Below are 24,433 nucleotides of genomic sequence, written 5' to 3'. Positions count from 1 at the left end.
GTTTCAGAGGTTTGAATGAATCAAATCCCTCAGTTCCTGGCACATTCTCTCTGTTGCACAAGGCCCCTCTTTTGTTGTATTTATTTAGCCAGTCCCTTTTATCTCCAGTTCCCACTCCCATCCTTCCCAGAACAAGCACTCATGTGTTTACTGTGTACTTCTTCATTTGTTCATGTTCTTACAAAATGTTTTGTCATTTGTGTGTAATTTTAATTTACATAATGGTATTTCCACAATGGAGATATATTCTATAACTCCATCTGGCTCTTTTTCAATCACAACTATGTTTTATGAAATCCATTTATATAACTATACTTGCTCCTAAAAGCAGTATAGTGCTCAATGGTGTGCACCCACCACACCTTACTGTCCCCTTTACTAGGGGTCGCATCCATGTGGCTACCAACTCGCCACACCAGAGAATGCTGCCGTGAACATCGTCACATGTGTCCCCTCATGGTCCTGTGCCAGAATCCCTTTAACATTTGCATTCAGGAGCAAAACTGCTGAGTCACAGGGTATATACACAGATAATCTGATTAAATATTTGCAGAATGCAAATATTTAAGAAAGGCCAACCCAGTTTCCCCTCTCTCTAGCAGTGCTCAGAGTTATAGCGGCCCTCATTCCTGCCCACATTTGGCATTATCCAGCTTTCTCATTTTTTGCCAGTCTCATTGAAGTCAATATCGTTGTTGTTTCAATTTGCATTCTTGTGGGCATTAGTGATTTGAGCATCTCTTCAAATGCTTTAAAACAAGGTTTAATTATAGTACCTATTTCACAAGACTGTTTTGAGAGGTGGGGATAATATATGGAAAGTGTTTAACTCTTTGCTTAATACATAGTAAATGCTCAATAAATGCCAAAATTTTTAAGTACTATGGTTTGACTTAATTTTCAGTTATTATTATTACTTTAAAAATACTTGGCACATAGTAGGTGCTCAATACGTGCATTCCCTTTGCCTTCCCCGACACCCTTTGGATATCCCCACTCCCACTCCACCTTGCTGGGGTTGGCCCCCAGTCCCTTTCCACAGCCTCACCTGTGTTCTCTTCACTCTCTGAGACGAGGTCCTTCCGAGTCTCCTTCTGGCCAAAGAGATTCTTCAGGATGGCGCTGGCAATGGGCAGCATCATAGCGGTGGAGGCAGTATTGCTCAGCCACATGGACAGGAAGGAGGTGTTCGCCATCATTCCAAGGATGAGCCTGGGGATGGAGGGAGCTAGAGACAGATCTGAAACTGGGGCCCAGGAGGTCCTCTGGTCCGAATTTCACACCCCTGAGGCATACAGCCCGCTCGTTTTACAGATGGCCCCGATTGCATAAGAAAGTGGCCTTGGCTTGATACCAAGACCTCTCCCGTCTCACCCCAAGCAGCCTTCCCACCCCCACCCCCGGCCCACTCTTACCAGGCCTCCCTCTCAGCACCCAAACAGGCCCTCATCTCCTGCCTCCCTTCCATTGCTTGGCCCTCCCACCAACAATAATTCATGTTTCGTGATCTTTTTTTCTTACATTCAACTTTCAATCCACCTGGAAATTATTTAGATGTATAGTATGAAGTCAGCTCTAAGTAGATCTTTTTTCAAAGAATAAACTAATTATTTCAAGCCCCACCATTTATTGAATAATCCTTCCCTTCCCCACTGACTCAGATTTCTTCTAGATTATTTATTCTGTGTCTTAAAATCTGTTTCTGAACTAGTGTCGTACTGTCTTCATTGTCAAAACTTGAAAATATGTTTGCCAGCAGCCCCACCCATTCTTCGAGGTCAAATGTAAGCTCCTCCAGGACTCCACCCCTACGTCTCATATGGGCTCCCATGGCACAGGCGTCTCTTGGGTATCAAATTCTGCTATAAATGGAATCTCTCTCCAGGACTGACATTTCCTCCAGGAGGAAACACAGCTTTAGAACCTCGCAGAGTGCGTGGCCCAGAGCAGATGCTAAAAGCCTATAAGGTGTCCAGAACCTTCTTCACCTTCTCCCCCACCCTCACCCCCATCACAAAAAGAGCTCTCAAATTCTGTCCATCTCTACTGCCACCACCTAGTCCAAGCTGTTACCATCTCTTGTCTGGACGCTCAGGACAGTCTCCTAACTGGGCTGCATCTGGCTTCTCACTGCTTATCTGCTCTCCATGTGGCAGCCAAGAGGGATTTTTTTTTTTTTTAATGCAAATCTCATGTCTCTCCCCAGGTTAGAACACTTTAAAACAGAGTTTCAGACCTGGCCGGTTTGGCTCAATGGTTAGAGCATCAGCCTGTGGACTGCAGGGTCTTGGGTTCGATTCCGGTCAAGGGCACATACCTGGGTTGCAGGCTCGATGCGTGCAGGAGGCAACCAATTGATGTGTTTCTCTCACATCGATGTTTCTCTCTCTCCTTTCCACTCTCTCTGAAAAGCAATGGAAAAAATATCTTGAGGCGAGGATTAAAAAACACACAAGAGTTTCATAACCAGGGTGGGGCCATGGATATCATTCAGGATGGGAAGGAAGGAGAAAAATCCATCTTTATTTTACTAACATCTCATAGAAATTCTTTCCTTCCGTGATAAACATAGGCCACAAAGCTCAGTGGTACTAGAAGTGCCTGGAATTTGGTCACCAACGAAGATCACAGATATTTTCATATTGCATTACTGCGTAACAGGCGCAGACACCTTGGAATATCACTGACATGCAAAACTGCCTCAGAACTACAGTCGTTGCCCCAGCCGGTGTGGCTCAGTTGGTTGGGTGTCGTTCCATACACCAAAAGGTGGCGGCTGCAATTCCTGTTCTGGGCACATACTCAGGTTATGGGTTCGCGATGCATGCGGGAAGCAACCGATTGATACTTCCCTCTCATGTCGATGTTTTTCTCTCTCTCTAAATATCAATAAAAGAAAGAAATTAGAAAAAAACTACAGTTGTCAGGCCAGCTGCTAGATCCTATCATTTACTGGAAAGAGATACATATGGTACTGTATCACAGACTCATGTGTTTTAGAAATTTGAATGACTGCCTTTTGCTGTCATTATTGTGGCTATTGTTTTAAAGCCGTGTGCTGTGCTTTAGGATTTAAAAACATTATTTGAGAAGGAATCCTTAAAAGTCACCAAATTGCAAAAAAAAAAAAAAAAAGAAAGAAAGAAAGAACAGCAATGGCCCTATTTGAAAGGCCATTCAATCCTCTTAAAATAAAAGTCCAAATCCTAGCCAGGGGCCTGAGGACCAGCCTGCAGGAGTGGACCCTGCCTCCTGCCTCTCTGAGGCCATGTCACCCACTCCCCACCTGCCGACACCGTGGCTGGTAAACAGCAAGCTAGGCTGAAAGCATCTGCTATGCATGAGCTGTGCAGGTCTAGGCTATTGATTGCCGGAGGTTCAGTCATTTCCCAGAGCAGGAAAGGTGGAATTCAGCCCCAAGCAGTCACACTGCTAGGTGGCCCCTTCTAAAACTACTGAACACAAATCCCTGGGGGTGGGGCCTGGAAATCAGCATTTCAACCCAGTGATTTCCCAGTGATTCGTATGCACTTTTGAGAATCCCCACTCCAAGAGCCAGCGCTGTGCCTGGCGCACAGAGGAGGCTCATTAAATATCTGAGGAATGACCAAGTGACCGGAAAGCGGGACATGAGCTTGTCAGCCTGCATGAGTACCAAGAAAGAGTGAATTTGGGCTCCAAGAGATAGGGTCCCTCTGCCTCCCCGCCTGTGGGCGGGACCCGTCCCCTGGCCTTACCAGGCCGGCCGCACCCCGACCAGCGTCAGGATCTTGAGGGCGATTCTCCGGTGCAGGTTCCACTCCTCGATGGCACTGGCCATGATCAGACCGCTGAGGAAGAGGAAGTTGGTGTCCAGGAAGTACTGGGGGCAGACTATGCTGGAGCGCAGGATACCCAAGAAGGGGAAGAGGGTGATGGGCAGCAGGGCGGTCACCGAGAGGGGCAGGGCCTCCGTGCACCAGTACACCGCCATGAGCAGGATGACAAACAGACAGCGGCCTTCCTGCGGGGCGAGAGGTGCAGGCTCAGGAGGGTCCGCAGAGCGGGGGGTGCAGGGCGAGGAGGGGGCCCACAGCAGGCCCATCAAGGTGCATTCCTTGGGGGGGCCGTGGCGAGGGTAAGTGCCCAAGGCTGGACCTCAAGCAGGTGGTGTCACCTATCTGAGCTTCATTCTGCTCAACTCTAAAATAGGGAAGCTGTATCTGTCCGGTTCATGTGACTTTTTGAGAATTCTATGAAATACCCCACGGTCTTGGAAGTAGACCCTGAGATGAGCATGAGAGTGAAAACAGTTTACTTAGTCAGGGATCTCAGAAAGTTCCAGAAGGGCAGTGGGGAAGTGAAACAGAGAAGGAAGCCAATACAGAGCGTGTTAATGAGGTTGCTATTACCACTGTTGGCAGCTGGGGTTAATCTGACCCTGGGACATGGTGTAGATCCTGTTCCTTTGAATTTTAACTTCTGGAGTTCAGAGGTTGAGGAGGTGTCTGATCTTGCAGGCTCACTTTCTGGGCCATCTCAGAGTCAGCACTTTGCCCCCTGGTCACTTTGTTTTGTCCAGAGGTTCTACTTCAAGAAGGTGGCCCAGGGTAGGTGGAGTCCTGGCTCCAGGTGAAACATTTCTCAACTCCCCAGACTACCCCCTTGATGATCAGAAGCTGAATGACTCAGCTGAAACCTCCAGGGACAGATGAGCCTAAAGGAGGCTGTCCCCAAGAAGACAGGTGCCAGGAACAAGAAGCCTGGTCCTAACTTTAAAGGCTGACCCCAGGGGCCAGATTTGGGGAGAACCTGATGTAGGTGGGGTTCAGTGAGGGCTGAAATAGAAGGGAAAAGAGTGCCAAGGAAATCTCTAGAGCTGAGCTGTCCAAATGCAGTAGCTTCAGCCCACATGGAGCTATTCAAGTTTAAATTCATTCAACTTAAATGAAATTTAGACTTTCAGTTTCTCAGTCAGATGAGCCACAGTTCAAGTGCTCAGTAGCCACATGAGACTAGTGTCTATCATTCTGGACAGAGAATATAGGACATTTCCATCATCAGAAAGTTCTGTTGGACTGAGCTGCTCTAGAGAATTCAGACCTCGGGGCCAGGAAGCCTGGGCATAGTAGTTTTGCTACTAAATTTTTGTGGCAAATCACTCACTGAACCCTCTGAGCCTCAGTTTGTTCATCTGCAAATTGGGAATAATAATCTGGGGTTGTCTACATCACAGAGGATCCCACTGAAGTCTTTTCTTTAATATATTTTAAATATTTCACTGAGAAATATCTGTCCAGTAGTTTCTCCAGCTTCATAACACAGCTCCAGTATTTATTTTTTACTTTTTATTTGATGTGCCCTTCTTATTTCTCACACTGTCTTTTTGTGGGTCCCGTGCAGGCTATTCATCACAGGATTGGGGCCACTCTCTTCAGACCAGTTCTTTTAAAGGAAAGTGTGGGGAGAGGAGCTGGGAGGAGGCTGGGGCAGCAGGTGCCTGAGCATTAGCACTGCTGGCTTCTCAGAATCCTTGGTCATCAGAGCTGCCCCAAAATGTGTCTCACCCTAAGCACTAGGCTTACTGTGGAGATTCAGTGTGAAGACCCAAGAATGTCACAGCTCTGCCCAGGCCACCAGTGTGGCTCAGTTGGTTGGGCATAGTCCTGTGCACTGAAAGGTTGCTGGTTCGATTCCTGGTCAGGGCACATGCCTGGGCTGCGGGCTCGATCCCCAGTTGGGGGCGTGCAGGAGGCAGCTAACTGATGTTTCTCTCTCATTGATGTTTCTCTCTCTCTCTCCCCCCCCACCCCCTTCCTTTGTCTCTTCCTTTTTTAAGGTTTAAAAAAATCTTTAAAAAAAGAAAAAAGAATGTCACAGTTCTTTGGGGTCTCTTTGAGATTTCATGTCACTTAGAGAAAGAGAAATAGAAATGTATGACAATGACAGAGCTGGTCGTTGTCCATCCTCTGTCTCCCACCCACCTTCCAACATCTTGCATCTCACCAAGGGCTCCGAGCCTCCTCCAATGCACGGGAACTCCGTCCTGTCACGTGCGTCTCAGCGACTGTCCCTTCCCCCTGGGTATTTTCCAGGCTTTACCAGGCTTAGGAAGAGCCCATAGAGCTGAAAATACTTCTGGAGAAGTCTGCGTCCCGCCTGGGAGCCGCAGAGCATGTACGGCTCTTGGTTTCCTTCTGCCATTTGGTCTAAATCCCATCGCCACTGTCACCTCTTCACTCACCAGGGCTGGGACTGGCCTGTCCTTCTCTTCAAAGATGACATTCCCTCCTCCCTTTATTACTTTTGGTCGCTGTTTTCAGATTGCTTTACAAAGATGGGTGGGATGGGAAAGTCTGGATTCCACCGACTTAAACCAGAAGTGCCTTCCACCTGGTAGCTTGGTCCTCAGGAAGAACTATATTTCCTTTCGGTTATCTGTTTTTTCTAATCTTTCTACGATAAACAGGCATCGCAGAACTAGCATGAGCTTTGGAATCAGGTAAGCCTTCCACTCCAGCTGTGTGATCCTGGGCCAGTTACTTAACGCCCTCGCCCTCAGTTTCCTTACCTACTGTGGGCACACAATAATAGTACCTACCTCGGAGAGTGGTTTATTTCATGTAAGCTAACCACTCACCCACCGATGAACACATGGGAATGCTCAATAAATATGAGCTATTGTTATTTTGGATAAATTATTCATAATCACATATTAATGTACTTTATTATTAATAATTCAAGTTCAAATTCTTAAATGCTCTTCTTAAATCTTAACATAAAGTCTTAAACTATCACAGCTAGAATAAATTTGAGATCGTTGAATTCCATGGTTCTCAATAGGGAGTGATTTTGTCCCCCCAGGGGACATGTGCCTGGGGACATTTTTGGTTGTCATGATTAGAGAGGGGAAATCTAGTGGGTAGAGGCCAGAGATGCTACTTAACTTCTTGCAGTGCCCAAGACAGAGAATTTCTTTCCCAATAGTGTCAATGTCAACAGTGCCAAGGTTGAGAAATCCTGGTCTGATTTAACCCCTAGGACAATGGTTGCCTGCAGAAGGAAAGGGGCTTGCCTGCAGTCACAGCGAGTCAGAGGTAAGGACTTGTTTTACCTTGAAAGCCCACGGTGCCCTGAGCTTTATCAGGCAGCAGAGATGATAGCAGGGCTGAGACTGGGGTAAGGCAGGTGCACAGCCCTGACGGTGAGCCCAACTCCAACTTTGTTCCTTAGGGGCCTTGCCTGGGTTACCCTAACCCTGGCCCTGGTTGGGAGCAAGAAAGGAAGGTCCCCACAGTCCCTGAGCAGCCTTATCCATGCCAACCCAACCCGGGCATTTCTTACAGGAAGCCTTATAATCCCCACCCCCACAAAGAAATCCCAGCTTCTCAGGCTTAGCGAGCCCATCACAGCAGGGATTAAAGTCTGCAGGCAAAGCATGCGAGGTGAGGGGGGGAGAAGAAAATGCTTTATCAGGCGGTTAATTTTTGAGCTGGGGAATGACTTCCAGGCAGACACAAGGCATCTTTCTTCCCATTGCCCCAAACTTGCCCCCCTCACTCACTCAGGACAGAAAGAGAACTGGTCTGTTCTCCGAGCCCTGATCTGGAAACTTTACCCGCCACCATCCTACCCCCTCCCCAGCTCCCTGGTGGGCAGCAGCAGGCATTTCTGTCAGGGCACTGGGCTGTACCCAGGCTCTCCGCAGGCACCGGTGACTCCATGCCAGCCCCTTTGGGGAGCAGGACTGTGGCCAGCTGCCCACTAGAGGCCTGTTCCCCAGTAGAGTCCAGGGCAGGTGGTGGGAGGCTCTGAACTTTGAACTCTAAAAAGGCAGAAGCCACTCCTTAAACGTCTCAGCATCCCTTCACCACCCCCAGCCCAGCGCCGCTATCTCGGTATCTCGTAGAGGTCAAAGCCTCAGAGTGACCCAGGGTTTGAAGCATCATGGCTCAGGCACCCCTTATTGATGGAAGTGACCTTGGCCAGATGGCTTCGGCGCTGGGAGCCTCAGTTTGCTCATAGATAACGGAGGAGTGATAACCGAGGCATAACAGAGTCACCACGGGGAGCCAGCACCAGGAAGATGGCCAGCACCAGGGAAGCAGGAGCTGTTGGGATCAGTGGACACGGAGCTGGGAGATGGGGGCGAAAACCTGGACCCAAGGCCAAGAAGCAGAGGGGCCTGTGAGTTACGAACCTGGCAGCCAGCCCAGAGTACCTGGGTTCAAATCCTACATCTATTGCTTCCTGGAGCAAGTGACTTAATTCTGCCCCTCAGTTTCCTCATCTGTAAAATGGAGATGGTGATAATGATGATAAGAATTTCATCCTCATAGAGTTATTGCAAGGATGAAATAAGTGAATGTAGCTAAAGTGCTGGGAGCCATGCATGGCAGAGTAAACTATATATATTTAAAATGTTACCTATGACTGATGGGCCCTGTTACTTTGAGCACATCTTGCCCTTTTTACGGGAGAAGTTTTGCCCCAATGATCTGTAAGGCACTCCAGGCCTGCCATGGGGGAGGAAGATGATGATTCTAGGTGGCACACAGACATGGAGCCCAAAGGGAAAGGCGTCTGGAGCACGCACACAGCAGACCCAGGCAAAGGACCCAGCCTGGCAAGAGAACCTGTCTCTCCTGAGGCCACGCAGCATTTAGGCACAAGGCCTCCACTTGAGAAAAGGGAGTTAAATGAGGCCAGCTGAGGCTCAGGTGACAAGGCCACTAGGAGTCACACAGTTGTGGGTGCAAACTCCAGTCTACCACTCACAAGCTGCAAGATTTGGATGGACAGGTGCCCTTTCTGAGCCTCCGTGTCCTCAACCCTAAATTAGGATGCATATTATACCCCCCTGAGAGCTGGGAGGGACATCCAAGGGAATGTGCACGGGTGGTTCTTCGAAAGCCCTGCGATTCTGGGAGCTTCTCTCCCCGCCTTCCCTGTCTCTCAAGCAAATCTCCCTCCGTGCCTCACAGCAATACCACTACTTGAGATGGCTGCACACATCGAGCACTTATTATGTGCCAGGCATTGTTCTTATGGATCCCCTTGTTAAACTCCACCCAGAGCCCCATGAGGCAGCTACGGCTACTGTTCCCAGTTTCCATGTGGCTCGGTTACTGTGGCTCAGAGAGCTTGAGTGACTTACTCAAGGTCACACTGTTTCAAGATGAACAGTAGATGAGAAGAGCAAAGCAACCATTTATTGAGGGCTCACACTGGCCAGGCCCCAAGCCATGCCTTTGACATGCATGAGCTCACCTACACCTCACATAATCCTGTTTAGAAAAGAGAAACTGAGGTACAGAGGGGCTCAGCAACTTATTTATTCATGTGCACTTCTAGCAAGGGATGAAGCCCTGATTCCCACCGTGGTGGTCTGAGCCCAGGGCCCTAGTCCCAGTCCTATGGACGCTAGTCGTGGGCTTCGTGATGAGGACAACAGTGGGGGTGGCCGCCAGCATTTACTGAGCACTTACTATGTGCAGGTGCTAGGCTAAGCCCTTTACACGCATTGTGACTTTTGCTCCTCACACAGTCTGGTAGGTTTTATTAAAGGAAATGAAAGGACAGACACTCAACAGAAAAGCACTTTACAGCCCCCTTCGTACCGCCTCTGGGTCTGTTCAGTCTTGCAGATGAGCAGAGCTGACTGGTGTGCCCACTTTCTGGAGGAGGAGACTGGGGCATGGAGGGGACGCCAGCAACTAGATCAGGGTGACTCAGAGGGAAACAATGGGGGCAACCCAGGAGTCTGGTCTCTGATTTCCATCCAGGGCTCCCCCTTATCCTGAAAACACTCTGAGCAAGCAGTTAGACACCACATGTATCCATTTGGGCGTAAGACTCAAGAGGGAAAAGAGAAAGTAGAGAGGGTGACTTGCCCCAGGAGACCTCTGAGTCCAGTCCCCTTACCCCCCACCCTTCCCCTGGGCTGGAGTGTTTAGTCCGCTGGACTCATTAGCAGGTGGTGTGCAACTTCAAGTTCTTGGGGCCATTCATTAAAAGTGTTCCTGGGGTGGCTCACATGCCACAGCTTCCCAGGCCTCACTAATCCTGAGCCAGGTAGGTCAGTGGAGGTGGGTGGGGGTAGGTAGGAGCCCCACTGGACCCAGGAGCCCCCTGCAGCCTGGCTCAGCCCTGAGAGGGCAGAACAAGTTGTTCAGAAAAACAGGCCAACTCACTGTGTGATGTTGAACAGCTCCTTCCCCTCTGGGCCTCAGAGTCCCCTTCCAAAGGGCCTTTCAGTTCCCATCATGGGGTGGGAGGGGTACATTTAAAGCCCCACTCAGGGCTTCTCTAGCTCCCCCTGCTCCTGACAGCTCCCCCCCCCACACACACACCTTTGGGGGCCTTTCTCTGGTTGAGGTGAAATCTAGTCCGAAGGCATAGGAGTGGGATCTGCCTGGAGGGGCCATCAGGAGGACCCAAGAAGATCTTTGATGTTTCTTGAAAGCCTGCCACAGTCCCACCTCAGGACCTCTGCCCGGGATGCTCTTCCTTTATATGTGCTCAGGGCTCCCTCCGTGACCTCCTTCAAGTCAAATGTCACCCCCTCGGGAATTTGTTCAAAGGTTCCCTCCCTATGGAACCTCCTGACTCTAAAGTTGTACTGCCCCATTCCTGACTCCCCGCTTCCGCTTTTTTTCTCTATGGCACGTATATCATCAGAGCTGCCATAGGTACTACTTATTTATCTGTTTCTTTTTAATACCTCCCCCTAAACTGTCAGCTCCACAGGTATAAGGACTTGCGACTGTTTGGTTCACTGCCACGTCCCCCGGGAAAAGGAAATGGAGTGCCGTAAGTGCTCGATGAACACTTTTTGACTGAATGTGTTAAACACGTGTAGACGATGCCTGCAGCAAACACTGAGGAAATAGCCCTTTGATTTTGTATTAGTTCTGGAAATATTTATTAAGGACCTACTATGTGCCAGGTGCTTGGGCACAATGGGGAACAAGATGGACAAGATTTCTATCATTTTACTCTTTGCAGGACACTTCACTATTCAGAAAGCACTTGGTTTCCCTGGCTCCTCACAGCAGCCCCATGAGGTAGGCAGGCCTGACACGGATGAGGAAACTGAGGCCGGCAAGGGAAGTGCTTTGCTCCCACTCACAGAGTTAGTTCTTGGCCAACCTGGGATCCATCCGGGGTCAGCTGAGGCCACATCATGGGTGCCCACCACTCTACCTAACTGATCTCGGGCACTGGGGGTCTGCCTCGTCCCTGACATTTTCAATTCTCTACTGTTTAGCATCATCCCATTCTGGTCCAGCTGGCCCTGCCCCAGCCATCCTGGGACCTGATATGGTTAGTGAGTGACAGGGAGGTGGGCCCCTGCTCCTGAGGCCTGACCCATGGAGTTTCCAAGTCCCTCTCCACAATGACTTTCCAATGCCCACAATCCCTCACTTCTTAGGCCTCTGGGGCTCCAGGCTTCAGGCCAAGAATAAGAATGGCAAGGGAACTTACACTGAGGTTTTTCTCTGAATAAGCACTATCTCACTTAATTTTCCCAACATCTCTTCATAATGACCTTTATTCCATTTTATAGTGAAGGAAAAGGAGCCTCAGAGACCCAAGAACCCACACAGTGAGAAAAGGGAGGACGCCAAGAGGACTCAGAGACAAGCCTCAGCCCCTGTAAAGCCCCTCCAGACCCCTGGATCCATGGGCTCGTTTGTAATGCAAATAACAATATTACTACTAATAATAATATCAATACTAACAGCAAACATTTACCCAGTACCTCATATATATATATACACACACCGGGCATAGCCCAAAGTATTTTCAGTATATGAGCCAATCTTTACAACACCCCTATGAGGTAGGTCCTATCAGTATCCTTATATTATAGAGGAGGAAACTGAGGCACAGAGAGGTTAAGTAGCTTGCTCAAGGTCACACAGCCAGGAAGTGGAAGAGCAAGACTGGAATCAAGGAAGTCTGGTACTAGAGTTCATATGCTCATGATTCTGTCCCCTCCCCCTCAGAAAGTTATTTTGGGCCCCTCTTCCAGAGGAGGTCTAGGTCCCACAGCAGAAAAAGATCAGGAGGGGGAAATGGAGCCAGGTCTCCCAGGTTGATGGCCAGTTTAGCGAGGGTGAGACAGTCCTCTCAGAATAGGCCTCAGTCTCCCCTAACACCCCAGCAGGAGGTGGGAACTGGGCTGAGGGCAGGGTACTGCATCCGCCCCCTGCAGGGCTCCCCCAGGCCTGGGCACCCCATGATCTAGTCCTGGTGTGAGCACAGCAGACCACATTCCCAAGACTCATATCTCAGTCAACTGCCTACACTCCCGTTGTTTGGACTCCGTTGCCAAACACCCTGCTCGGGCGCCACAAGAAACTGCTGAGTCCAGCCCTTTCCAGAGAAGTCCAAGGGGGCAGCACAAATGGGCGGGAAATGGTTAAAAGGAACAGGAGAATTTTCCTTTCCCTTCTTCCTCACCCCCAGACCTCCAGAGCCAGCTTGTCACGAGAGAAAGGTGCTAGCAAGCCCATATAAAAGCGTAGGGACAATGGGGGCTGTGGGTGACAGTGAACAAGGGCTTCTCTTGTTACTTCTCCCAAGCAAACGACAGGCACTGTTCCCGCCCACTGAGGGCCCAGAGGGCAGGGGGGACGGTCAGCTCTGTCCAGTGGAGCCCGAAGCTGGTCTCTGAGTCCAGCTGGCAGGCCAGGGTGGTTTGTCTCGCCTGGGATGCCCTCCGCTCCAAATCGTCTCCACCCTGGGAGGCCTTCTGCCAGGTGTGCCCATAGGCCAGCAAGTCCCTCCCCTGCCCTCGGTTTCCCGGACGGGAAAAGGGACTTTGACTGCGCCTGCCTCACAGCCTTGCTGGGCATCAGAGAAATGAAAGCGTTTAGCCAGGGATTCTCAGCCTCCGCACCACTGACATCTGGGGCCTGGCAATTCTTTGCTGTGGGGCCGTCCTGTTTGTTGTAGGGTGTTTAGCAGCAGCCCTGGCCTCTCCCCACTAGATGCCAGTAGAACCTCCCCCCGCCAATTGTGACCATCAAAAATGTCTCCAGGCATTGGCAAATGTCCCCCAGAGAGCAAAATGCTTGCGAACCACTGATCGCAAGCACTTCCCTGAGCGCAGAACACAATAGGCAATCTGTCCATGAAGGCAGCCAACATCTGTTCAGCCCTTTACAGGCATCATCAGTGATTATCAGACCCATTTGCAGATGAGGAAACTGAGGCACAGAGAGGTTAAGCAACTGGCCCAAGGTCGCATAGCATATGAAAAAGCGAGAACTTGAACCCAAGCAGCCAAACCTGAGCTCCTATCCATCATGCTTAACCACCCATGTTAGTTCCTGTCTTCAGAGAGCTCCCCAAGACTTCTAAACAGTGTCAGAATGATATGTGTCTCCTCTGAGAAGCCTTCCTTGATGTCCCCCACTCCATCCAGCCTCCACTGAACGGTGGACTATGGGCTTTCAACAAGACGGACCTAGACTCTTATGCCAGTCCCACTGCTCATTCAATGGCTGTGAGGTGTGACGCAAGTGGCTTCATCTTTTTGAGTCTCAGCCTCCTCATCTGTAAAATGGGTCCATCGACATCGCTGTGTCCACAGCATCGCTAAGAGCACCAACTCTGGAGCTAGAATGCCAGGATTTGAATCCTTGCTCTGCCACTTTCAAGCTTGGGAGCTTGGGCAAGTCGCTAAACCACTCTGTGCCTCAGTTTCCTCATCTGTGGACTTGGATAACAATAGCGCTTGCCCCACGGAGTTGTGCTGAGCATAAACGAGCTAGCAAGGAAGTTCTAAGTGCTTTGAACCATGCCTGACACATAATAAGCGCTAGAGAGATATTGACTATGGCTCTTAGGAGGGCCTCTTAGGGGACAGAGGAGAGGGCTTGAGCAAGGCATGTGGCCCAGGACATCAACAAACTTGAATTCACTTCCTGCAGCCTCCCAGGGGCCAGCACATTTCTACAAGAGAGCTTAATCCTGTTGAAATCAATTCCTTTTTTGGCCCAGACTGCTGATGAGGATCCCCACGGGAGAGGTGAGCAAAAGGAACTGGGCAGGGGATCCAGTGGGCTGGTTGGCAGGGGTACGTTGGCCTCCTGAGCCCTTTTCCAATATCTTTATCCAGCTGGGATCCCTGTTCTGTTTTATGCACCAGTATTTTCATTTCCTCTGGCACAGGTTCATTCCCATTGCTGCCCTACCCCCTGTGAATTTCAGGGACAAGTAGACAGAGCCAAGAGCCTGGTATTCCTATTTTGCAGATAACAACAACAGCCACAATTTTTTGTTGAGCATTTACAATGCATCAGGCACTGTCACAGCTTCCCAGCAAGTGGGTGTCATCACGCCCACTTTGCTGAGGAGGAAATCGAGGCTGGGGGAGAGCAATGACTCGCCAGGAGGTAGTGTGGCCTTGTGTCTCTTCCCCGATGGACTTCGGCTGGAGAGAGTGGTTTGGGCACACGTGAGTGACTTGCTCCAGGCTCCAGCCAGGTTGAGCCTGGCTAGGGTGCTGACTTTGTGTCTTCAACGTCTGGGGGTGTCAGAAAATGCTACTCATCAGTCCAGAGGGCACTGTCCTGTTGAGTCCGGTCAGAACACATGATCTTGGTCCCTGCCACGTCACGGGGAATCACATTGGCCTGTTTACACACCTGGCTGGAGCTTTGAGAAAGTGGAAAGTTGGCAGGACCTCAGAGGAGCCGTTCCGAGGCCAAGGGGTCTGTGTGAGCAATGGGTCAAACAGCATGGTGGGGGCACAGGTGAGGGTTCTGGGACCACTTGGCTTTGGAGGCTGGGAAAGTCCCTCTCCGCTCCCTCTGGGCCTCAGTCTTCTCAACTGAAAAACGAAAGGGCTGGAAACACTGGTTCCAGCTCAAATCTTCCACAAATTGGTAGCAGTCTGGGGTTTTAGAAAGTCCATGTCTTCTGAACTCAGAGCTACCTGGATTCAAGTTCATATTCATTCATTCACTTATTTACTGAATACCTACTATGTGTCAGATGCTGTCCTAGGCACTGGGGAAGCTGCAGGGAACAAGACAAACATGGGCCTTGCCCTTAAGTTGCTCACAGCCCAGTGGAAAAGGCAGACAATGAACAACTAATGATCATTTCAGATTGGGACGAGCAGCGAAGGAAATAAAACAGGAGGCTGTTTTAAAGGGAATTTTGTGGGTAAGGAGGGCAAGAGTTCTTGAGGAGGAAGGGCTCCTCAGGGGAAGTACCACTGGAGCTAAAACCTGAATGGCTGGAAGGATCCAGCTCATTCTAGGCAGAGAGCAAGTGCAAAGGCCCTGAGGCAGAAACAAGCTTGCCAGGTTTGACAAGTCCTCTTTTCCATGTAAGGTAACATGCACACATTCAGGAGAGTGGGACATGGACATCTTTGGTGGACCACTGTTTGGTCAAGCACATGCCAGGAGATTTCCTTTATGTATCAGCCACCAAGTGGCACGGTGGAAAGAAGGTCATCTAGGTAGCCCCCTCATTTTACAAATGAGGAAACCAAGAAACGGGGCATACAGTCAACTTCATGAATCTCCAAATAAGGAATATATATATATATACACACACACACACACACACACACACACACATATATATACACACACACACACACACACACACATATATACACACACACACACACACACATATATATATATATATATATACAGGCTTCGAGTCCAATATTCCTTGCAGTGAAAGAGGCCAACTCTGGAAGACTTTGGACTATTTATAAGACAGTAAAGAACACCAAGGTTACTCCCCTTCTGATTCTTCCTTCAATTTCCCTCCAAAACAAAGTCTCAGTTTGGTATTAGCTTGCCTTGAACACCTCTCTTGATCATTTCCTTCACTTTATAACAAAGAAAGGGCAGGTCTCAGGCTCTCAGCTTCAGGCAGGCTGTATGTAGCCAGAATTAACCAACACAGGATATTTATTTATGCAGCACTAATTTTCTATTCTATTAGTCATTGTGTTGTAGGCAGTTAGATAGACATGAGCTGAGCAAGGAAGACGGGCCAGGTACAGAAGGTCACTAGGCAGAAAGCCCTGTGTGCCTAGCAGATGACAATTGTAGGGTGGGACTTCACCCCCAGGGTGACCTTTCCTCTCCTAGCATATCAATGGTCATGCAGTTTGGACCCCCTGACCCCCCCCCTCAGGCATATTACCATTACCTTCCTCACTCCCAAGCTCCACAGGCCCTTCCTTTGCATCTATTACTTGTTTCTCTGGCCCTTTTCTTCTAGGAATTACTTCTTCCACCTCAGATTTACCAAATAAATGTTCTCTTACAGTCTGGGTCTTGGCTCTGAATTCTTTCCTAGCCAGAACCCAAGTACCAAGGTTGCTGGTGCTGGCCCCTCTGCCTAAAACAATTCATGATCCTGATTTTCCAAACACGATTCAACATAACATACGTTTTCTAAGTCATTGTATTTATGATTTTTTTAAAAGGGGGCGGTGCTGTAAGGCATTAACGTAAAAAATAGCTAAGTGATAGGAATGGGTAATTAAGTGGTAAAAGGATTTGGCAATTTGTTGTGAGAGGTATTTGGATGAAGGAAACCAAGTCAGACCACATGCCATTTTGGGGGTGCGTGTGGACAAATTCCCTGTCCCAGCTCTCTGGGGTTCAAGGAGAGGAGGCAAGTGAAAAGCACTAGGCAGTGCCTGGCCAGAGAAGGTGTTCCATCCACAAGGCTGCACTTGTGGTTTTATTGTTGTTATTGTTTTCAGGGAAATCCCTATTACGGGAAGACTCGAGGGCCTCTCCGAACCCTGCCACCCTGTCTGCCAAAACAGGACCACGAGAAGAGAGGAGGTGATTGAAGTAATCTTTAGTAGCTGTGTGACCACATTACCTAACTTCTCTGTGCCTCACTTTCCGCATCTGTAAAAATGAGGAAAATTACTATTCCTACTTCTCATGGCTTATGTGAAGAGTAAATGAAATTGAAATGTGAAAGGCATGTAAAATAGCTAAGATATATGGGAAAAAATAGAAGTAATTACTATAAACTCCCACTAATGCTTGGCACTGCATTGGATGATTTCTGTGCTTCGTCTTTTTTTTTTTAAAATATATTTTTATTGATTTCAGAGAGAGGAAGAGAGAGGGCAAGAAAGGGAAACATCAATGATGAGAGTCATTGATCAGCTGCCTTATGCATGTGCCCTGACCGGGAATCGAACCACAATCTCCTGGATCCTAGGTCAACACTCAATCGCTGAGCCATGCAGGCCAGGCCTCTGTCTCATAATAGCCCTTGGGGAGGGTGTGAGTCTCCCCACTTCGCAAATAAGGAAACTGATGCTCATCAAATTCAAGGTCTCCAGCCCAGGCCCCCTGTCTCATGGCTTCAGAGCCAAAACCCAAATCCAAGTCTCGACTCAAACACACTCTGTTTTCCATCACTTCAATTCTCTGAGTCAGTTTCCTCATCTGTAGAATGCGAGAGTTAAAACTTACCTTGAGCATTAAATATAAAAGTAAGAAGTTATGGTGCAGGTACAATATATGATTTCACTGGACCCAAGTAATAAGCAGGGAGGAAGGTGATTTTATGACCATGTTATAGATGAAGAAACTGCCCAAGGTCTCAGAACAATGAGAATCCAGTTCTGATCCCAAAGACTCAAAACTGGGAACGAAATGGCCATTTTCCTGGTCACCTTCCCTAGATGCCCCCACCCAAGAATTAGACAAATGCAAAAATGTGGGCTCTGATCTCACAGGTGTACTACCATCCCCTAAAAAGAACCGCCCCCCCCCCCAAAACAAGTCTGCTGCCAGCCAGACTGGATACCTTTGTATAAATTAGGAGAAGGGGCTGTTTCTCAGGCAGAACCAGCGCCGCACTAGGGTGCGTGGGTTTGCTCTGTGGAGTGCAGGCTGATTTATTCTCATTTTGCCTCAAGGCCCCTTGTGCAGTGCACGACCTGCACAACACCCTGTAGCAGGCCTACCTAGAGCACCCCCGAACTCCTCCTGCTCACAGCATCCTTAGAAAGAGTCACCGGGGAGTAGCCACCGTAAGAACTGGCCAGATGCTCAGTCCAGCTAAATTTGCTTTCAGCGGGTGGGAGGCGGGAAAGGGGGGCAGGACTTCTCTGCAAACACACGGGGGCTGGCACTTATTTGCAAGCCTGTGTTAATAGTCTCACCTGTCCCCACCAGCTGCCCAAGGTCAGTCCCCAAACCTCCAGCTGCCAGGATGGCCATTTTTGGAAAGCTGAGTGGTCCCTCCAGCAGCGTCCTGACTTCCTAAGTCTCTAGCACTCTTCGTAGTAAGAGCCGGATCCCCAGTGGTGCTGGAAATTGCAACCACTGCATTCCACAAGTGCATCCCACTCCTTGTCATCCCTGCTGGCGCTCTCAGAGCCCAGAGGACATAATGTAAGAACTGTTCCTCCCCACGCCCATCTGCCCTTCCGATTAACCGCAGCCTCCCAGACCAGCTCACCGTCGCCAGTGGACAGGTGCGTGAGAACCAACCCATCCGACCAATCAGACTCCTAGGGCCTCAGAGGAACAGTGGCCTGGAGATGTCATCAAACTGGAAAAGCAGGACCCAAATAGGGGCCAAGGGCAAATGCTGGCACCTCTCAAAAGTTTTTCCTGATCTGATAACTGCAATTTTGCAAAAGTTTTTGGGAAAACATGTGTACGATACAACCTGCATGGTGATTCCAGAATTTCCATGTGAGAGAGGCCTGAATGCGGCAATCTGATGGTGGGGGTGGGGGCAGATGCTGAGGACACTTGCCTTGAAGCTACATTTGCACACACAGCATATTTTTGTCAAACCACCAGACTTTGGAGAAGGTATCACAGGGTTAACAGTGATTAAGATTACACAGATTGTCTTGAAGCTGTGTTTGTCTAGCAAACCCACTCTGTTTGCTCTAAATGTAGGTCACAGATCAATAAAAACAGCAATGTTCTCCATTCAGTGTTCTCTAAGGATGCTTTTGTTCACATTGTGCATTAGATTGAGAAACATGTCAGTTATTAACATCAAAAAATATAATAATGATAAATGTATACATTTATCAAGCATGCTGATAGAGATTTTGAAGGAGTTTAAGATCTCCCAAAAAGCCAGATGTGCCTCCTTGTAAGTTTGTGAGCCATGTAAAGAGGTAGTGACATCTAGGGCCACCAAAAAGTCCCCACCAGGGATCTGTAGGGAACCAGGAGAGGTTTTCATTCATTTATAACTAAGGGAAGAGTATAAAGTGCAATGATTAGAAGTACAGACCTTGCATTCCAGCCTTGTACAGGCTGTGTGACTTTGGGCAAGTCACCTAACCTTGCTGAGCTTCCATTTGCTCATCTGTTCAATAGCAATGTTAACAGCAGCTGCTTCACTGGCCATAGGACAATGCCTGCGAAGCTCTTAGCATGGTGCCTGGTACATAGCAAGAGTTAATCACTCAATAAAACATCTTCCCTGCCACCATCGCAGGCAGTCCATAGGGAAGCAGACTCACTGTGCAGCTAATGAAGCTTAAGCTTCACACCCCCTTCCCAAACTCCATACTCAATCTTGCATTTGTAAATCTGTATGCTTTTTGGTAAAGAGAGCCTCTCAAATACTACATACTTCAGGCGCCATGACACCTGGATCTGCCTCTGGATTCACAGATCTTGCTAGAGGGCAAAGCCGAGACAGAGACGCTTCCAGAATGCTCTGCTGAGGAGAGAGTCTGTGTGCTTCAACTCTTCTTCCCTGGAGCTCTGCCTAGAACCTGACAGACCCATCCATCCTTCCACCAGGAATACTTCACAAAGGGAGGCAACTTCCTTGGTCGCCCCCTTTTACAGACAAGAAAAGTGAGAGCCAAAGAAAAAAGGAGGTTAGTCCAAGGTCCTGCGGTCAGCAAGTGGCCTAGGATGGAATGCTTTTCGAAAAAGTGACCTAATCCTATTCCAGCATTTATTGTTTTTCTTTTCTATGTTAGAAAAGTCTAATTGAAATGTCTAGTTGGATAATTACACACTAAAGGACTTACTTGTGTCTTAGCTCTGGATGTCCTTGGCACCACCTAGTATCACCTCCTCACTCCCTGGGCCCAAGAAGGGTTCGGTTCCTTCCTCCAGGCAGCTCTCTCTGAACACACATCCCAGCTCTCCTGGTCTCTGCTGGTGGGTGCTGGGTAATGCACCACTAAATTACACCCTCTCATTACTTTTTTTTTAATCCTTGCCTGAGGATATTTTTTCCATTGGTTTTTTTAGAGAGAGTGGAAGGGAGGGGGAGAGACAGAGAGAGAGAAACATCAATGTGAGAGAGACACATCTATTGGTTGCTTCCCGCAGGCACCCAACCTGGACCAGGAACGAACCTTCAACCCAGGTGTGTGTCTTTGACCAGGAATCGAACCCGAGGCCTTTCAGTGCATGGGCTGATGTTCCAACCACTGAGCCAAACTGGCCAGGGCCACCCTCTCATTACTTTTATGAACATTTAATATCTCACTGAGGGATGGTGAAACAATTTAGTGCCTTCCAGTCATGCCTCTGATGGACTGGGCACAGGTGAGGCACCCCACAGGGACCTGCGGTACCATCTCCTTCCAGCCCCCGTTGGTGGTGATTTCATCCGACACTCTTGACATCAATCTGGATCTCCTTTGATCTTCAAGACTTTCTTTGAGAGTCTGGAAACAGCTCGCATTCTGGACCAAACCCCCACCCAGCTGTTGTGTGATTCTGAGCAAGTCACCTCTCTCTGAGCCTCACTTTCTTTTCTGGAAAATGGGCTGAATAATCCTCCCCCCTGTGAGGGGCACTGAAAAGGTGGAGGGATTTAGACAAATCGGTAGTTACAGAATAGTCCTGGGGATGTAAAGTACAGCACAGGGAAAACGGTCGATAATATTCTAATAACTATGCATGGTGTCAGATGGGTACAAGATTTATCGGGGAGGTCACTTCATAAGTTATAATAAATGTCTAATCACTGGATTGTACAACTGAAACGAATATAATATTGTATGTCAACTGTAATTGAAAAATTAAAAAATATATTTTAATAAAAGAGAGGTTTGAATGAGATGAAACCCATAAGGCAAAGCTTAGCACTGCACCTTGCTCCTAGCAAGTTATTTGTTAAATTTGGCTGTCCCCCGGTGTATTATTGGGCACTTACCGTATACCAGGCTCGGGTCTAAGAGCTTTACATATACAGTCATGAGCCACACTACTGGGGGGCGCGTCCTGAGAAATGCACCTCGTGCCAGCTTTAGAGGACACTTACACAGACCAGATGGTGTGGCCTACTGCACACCAAGGTCCGTGGGCCAGCCTAGTGCTCCCAGGCTACAGGCCCGCTCAGCCGGTTACCGCGCCAACAGACACAAGATTAAATCACGCACGTGGGAGTGGGAGTGTAACACAGCCGACAGACTGGCTACGAGGCGCATGAAGCCCCTGCTGGTGTCCTATGGCTCACGGTTTCCAGCAAACTTCTTTTCTTATCCTACCCAAGGACATGTTTCCTTATTGATTTGAGAGAGAGGAAGAGAGAGATCGATGCCAGAGAGAAACATCCATAGGTTGCCTCCCGTACACACCCTGACCGGGGATCAAACCTGAAACCTTTGTTGTATGGGATGAAATTCCAACCGAGTCACCGGCCAGGGTGCAAACTCCTTTCTCTAAGTCGAAAGAGTACACTCTAAAGTAACAGTAAAAAGTACAGTCTAGTGCACAGGAAAAAGGAGCCACATACCAAACTTGACAAGCTCAGGGGAAGCCGGCGTGGAGGCTAGCAAACTCAGAGAATGAAAATAACCGCATAGGGTGCTCTGAACATAAAAATTCCTAACTAAAAGTGAGTCATGGCAGGTAATCACATCCTGGGCAGTAGCTTCCTTGATAAAGATCAGTGTTTACATCAGGTGAGACATTATTGTCTTTTTGCATCTATGATAAGATGCCTTTGGAATTCAGAGTGATTCCTTTTTTACCAGGCCCCTGAGGGCAGGATTTCCCACCAGAGCTCAAGAGCACAGAACCCCTCATGTTATCTTGTTCCCTGAACACCATCTCTATGGGCTGTAAATGTTAACTGTCCCATACCCGCCTTTATCCAGTCTCAGAGCTTTCCCCGCTTTGCTCTCTCCTACCTCCCTAATCTACCACCAATGAATTTACCATTCTCTAGATTATTTTCTCAGTCTGTTGAGATCCTCTTTCCCAGCAATTGTCGTCAGTTTGGCTCAAATAAACTCCTAAAAATTCTCTGTGGAATACTACACAGCCATAAAAAAGAAGGAAATCTTACCTTTTGTGACAGTGTGGATGGACCTGGAGATTATTATGCTAAGTGAAATAAGCCAGTCAAAGAAAGAAAACTACCATATGATCTCACATATATGTGGAATCTAATGAACAAATAAACTGATGAACAAAACAGAAACAGGTGCATGGATGCATGGAACAGACTGACAGCTGTCATAGGGGAGGGAGGTGGGGGAACTGGATGAGAGAGTGAAGAGATTAACCAAAAAACATAACACATAGACACTGACAGCAGTGTGGTGATAGCCAAAGGGAAAGGAGGGTAGAGACTAGGTGGAGGTGGGCAAAGGGGGGTGTGGAATGGGAACAGAAAGACACTTTGCTGGGGTGATCGGCGCACGATGCAGTGTGTAGATGATGTTTTAGTGAGTTGTACACTTGAAACCTATATGGTTTTGCAAACCAATGTCACCCCAATAAATTCAATTTAAAAAAGTTCTACAGGATTAGACATTTCTTACATTGACAACAGTAAATGCATAAACCAGTAGCATAGTGGTTTATTATCAAGTATTATGTACTGTACATAATTGCATGTGCTGTACTTTTATAGGACTGGCACTTTTACAGGACTGCTGTACTTTTATAGGCTTGTTTACACCAGCATCACCACAAATGCATGAGGATGGGTACAGATTTACTGGGGTGACCACTTTATAAATGTTACATAAATATCTAATCACTGGGTTGTGCACCTGAAACTAATAGAATATCATATGTCAACTATAATTTAAAAATATTTTAATAAAATAAAGGATTAAGTGAGATGAACCGCGTAAGGCAAACTAGTGCTGCCCCTTGCTCCTAGTAAGTGTTGGTTAAACTTGGCTTGTTTTGTAAGGTCAGGGTGGCTACAAGTCACTTAGGCAATAGGAATTTTTCAGCTCCATTAGAACCTTAGGGGACCACCATCGTATTTGCCATCAAAACAATCGTTATGCTTACCCTCAGCATGACTGTTTGCCTCGTTTAATATTCTCTACAACCCTACGCAGTGGCACTATCGTTTCCCGCCCGAGATGTTAACTTCAGAGAGGTTAAGTGACTCGCCCCAGGTCACACAGCTCGGCATAAAGTGCTCATCGCGATGATCAAGTGAACCGTGCAACACAGCGCCCAGGCTGTAGTTAGAGCTCAATACAGAGACATCATTCCCGCAGAAGTGAGATCAGAAAGCTGGGGGGACTCGGGCTCCAGGGGCGGCTGGGAGAGGGGCCGGGGCTGGGGCGCTCACAGCAGCGGACAGAGAGGAGAGGGTGCAGGGAGTCTGCGAAAACTGCCCGCACCGGGATCTCAGCCCCCGCGCGGAGGCTCGGGAAGGGCCCGGGGCGCGGCCGGGAGGGGAGCGGAGCGCGGGCGGGCGGGGCGGGGCGTTACCTTGGGCGGGAGGGCGAAGACCACCGGCAGCAGCACCAGCGGCGTGAGCAGCAGCACCAGCAGCCGCCGGCTGCTCCACAGCTTCTTGGCCACGGCCGCCAGCGCCGCCATCGGTGCGACCGCGGGGCGACGGCCAGCCCGGGACTGCGGGCCTCTGGGCCACGCGCCCGCTTAAAGCCGGGGGCAGGGCCCGGGGCGGGGACTGCGCTTGGGGACCCGCCCTGTCCCCCACACCTCTCGGACCGGCGCGAGGGTGCCTGCCCCGCACCCCCGCCGGGAATTGGGTGGAAGGCGCCGGGAAAAGTTAGGTGCAGTTACGCAAGGCGAGCACGGAACTGGCTCCGTCCCCAAGGCAGCTTGGCTGGGGTTTCAGCCCCACGACTTTCCAATTAGGTGACGGGCCGCGGGCTTCATCTCCTCTCGCCACTCTTCAGTCACCGGAGACACATGAGATAATGACGGTGTGAGGGCGAAAGCGCCTCCCAGGGTTCAGATCCTGGCTCCGCCCCACGCTAGCTCGTGGGCTTGAGCGAGGTCCCTGGGCCTCAGTTTACTCCTCCGGATAGTGGGAGTGCGATGATAACGGTCACTACCAGACAAGAGTCTGTGGGGAAGCTTAAATGAGATAATGCACTTAACGTCCTTGGCACAGAGCAAGCCCTCGGTGGGAATTATTGTGTTTACTTCCACCGCCCTCGGTATTATTATTTTCTCCCAGGGTGGGTGAGTCACCTGTAGGTTGGAGCTTG

At 49.0% G+C, this 24,433-nt stretch overlaps 1 protein-coding gene across 2 annotated transcripts in view; it reads right to left on the bottom strand.

The window, feature by feature from the left end:
• SLC13A3 (solute carrier family 13 member 3) overlaps positions 1 to 23,861 on the bottom strand; it is a 58,520-nt gene extending 34,659 nt beyond the window's left edge. For both annotated transcript variants that reach the window (XM_081149970.1, XM_081149971.1), the window contains exons 1-3: positions 23,685 to 23,861; positions 3,738 to 4,003; positions 1,049 to 1,212 (exon numbers count right to left, since the gene is read on the bottom strand). In XM_081149970.1, the coding sequence (XP_081006096.1) occupies positions 1,049 to 1,212; positions 3,738 to 4,003; positions 23,685 to 23,795 (541 nt within the window). In that variant the 5' untranslated portion in view covers positions 23,796 to 23,861. The remainder of the gene's footprint in view (positions 1 to 1,048; positions 1,213 to 3,737; positions 4,004 to 23,684) is intronic.
• Positions 23,862 to 24,433: the final 572 nt, after the last annotated feature.

The sequence above is a fragment of the Miniopterus schreibersii genome (genome assembly GCF_964146895.1).
Source record: "Miniopterus schreibersii genome assembly, chromosome: 10".
Taxonomy (NCBI): domain Eukaryota; kingdom Metazoa; phylum Chordata; class Mammalia; order Chiroptera; family Miniopteridae; genus Miniopterus; species Miniopterus schreibersii.
This window is presented reverse-complemented; position numbering and strand designations above follow the sequence as displayed.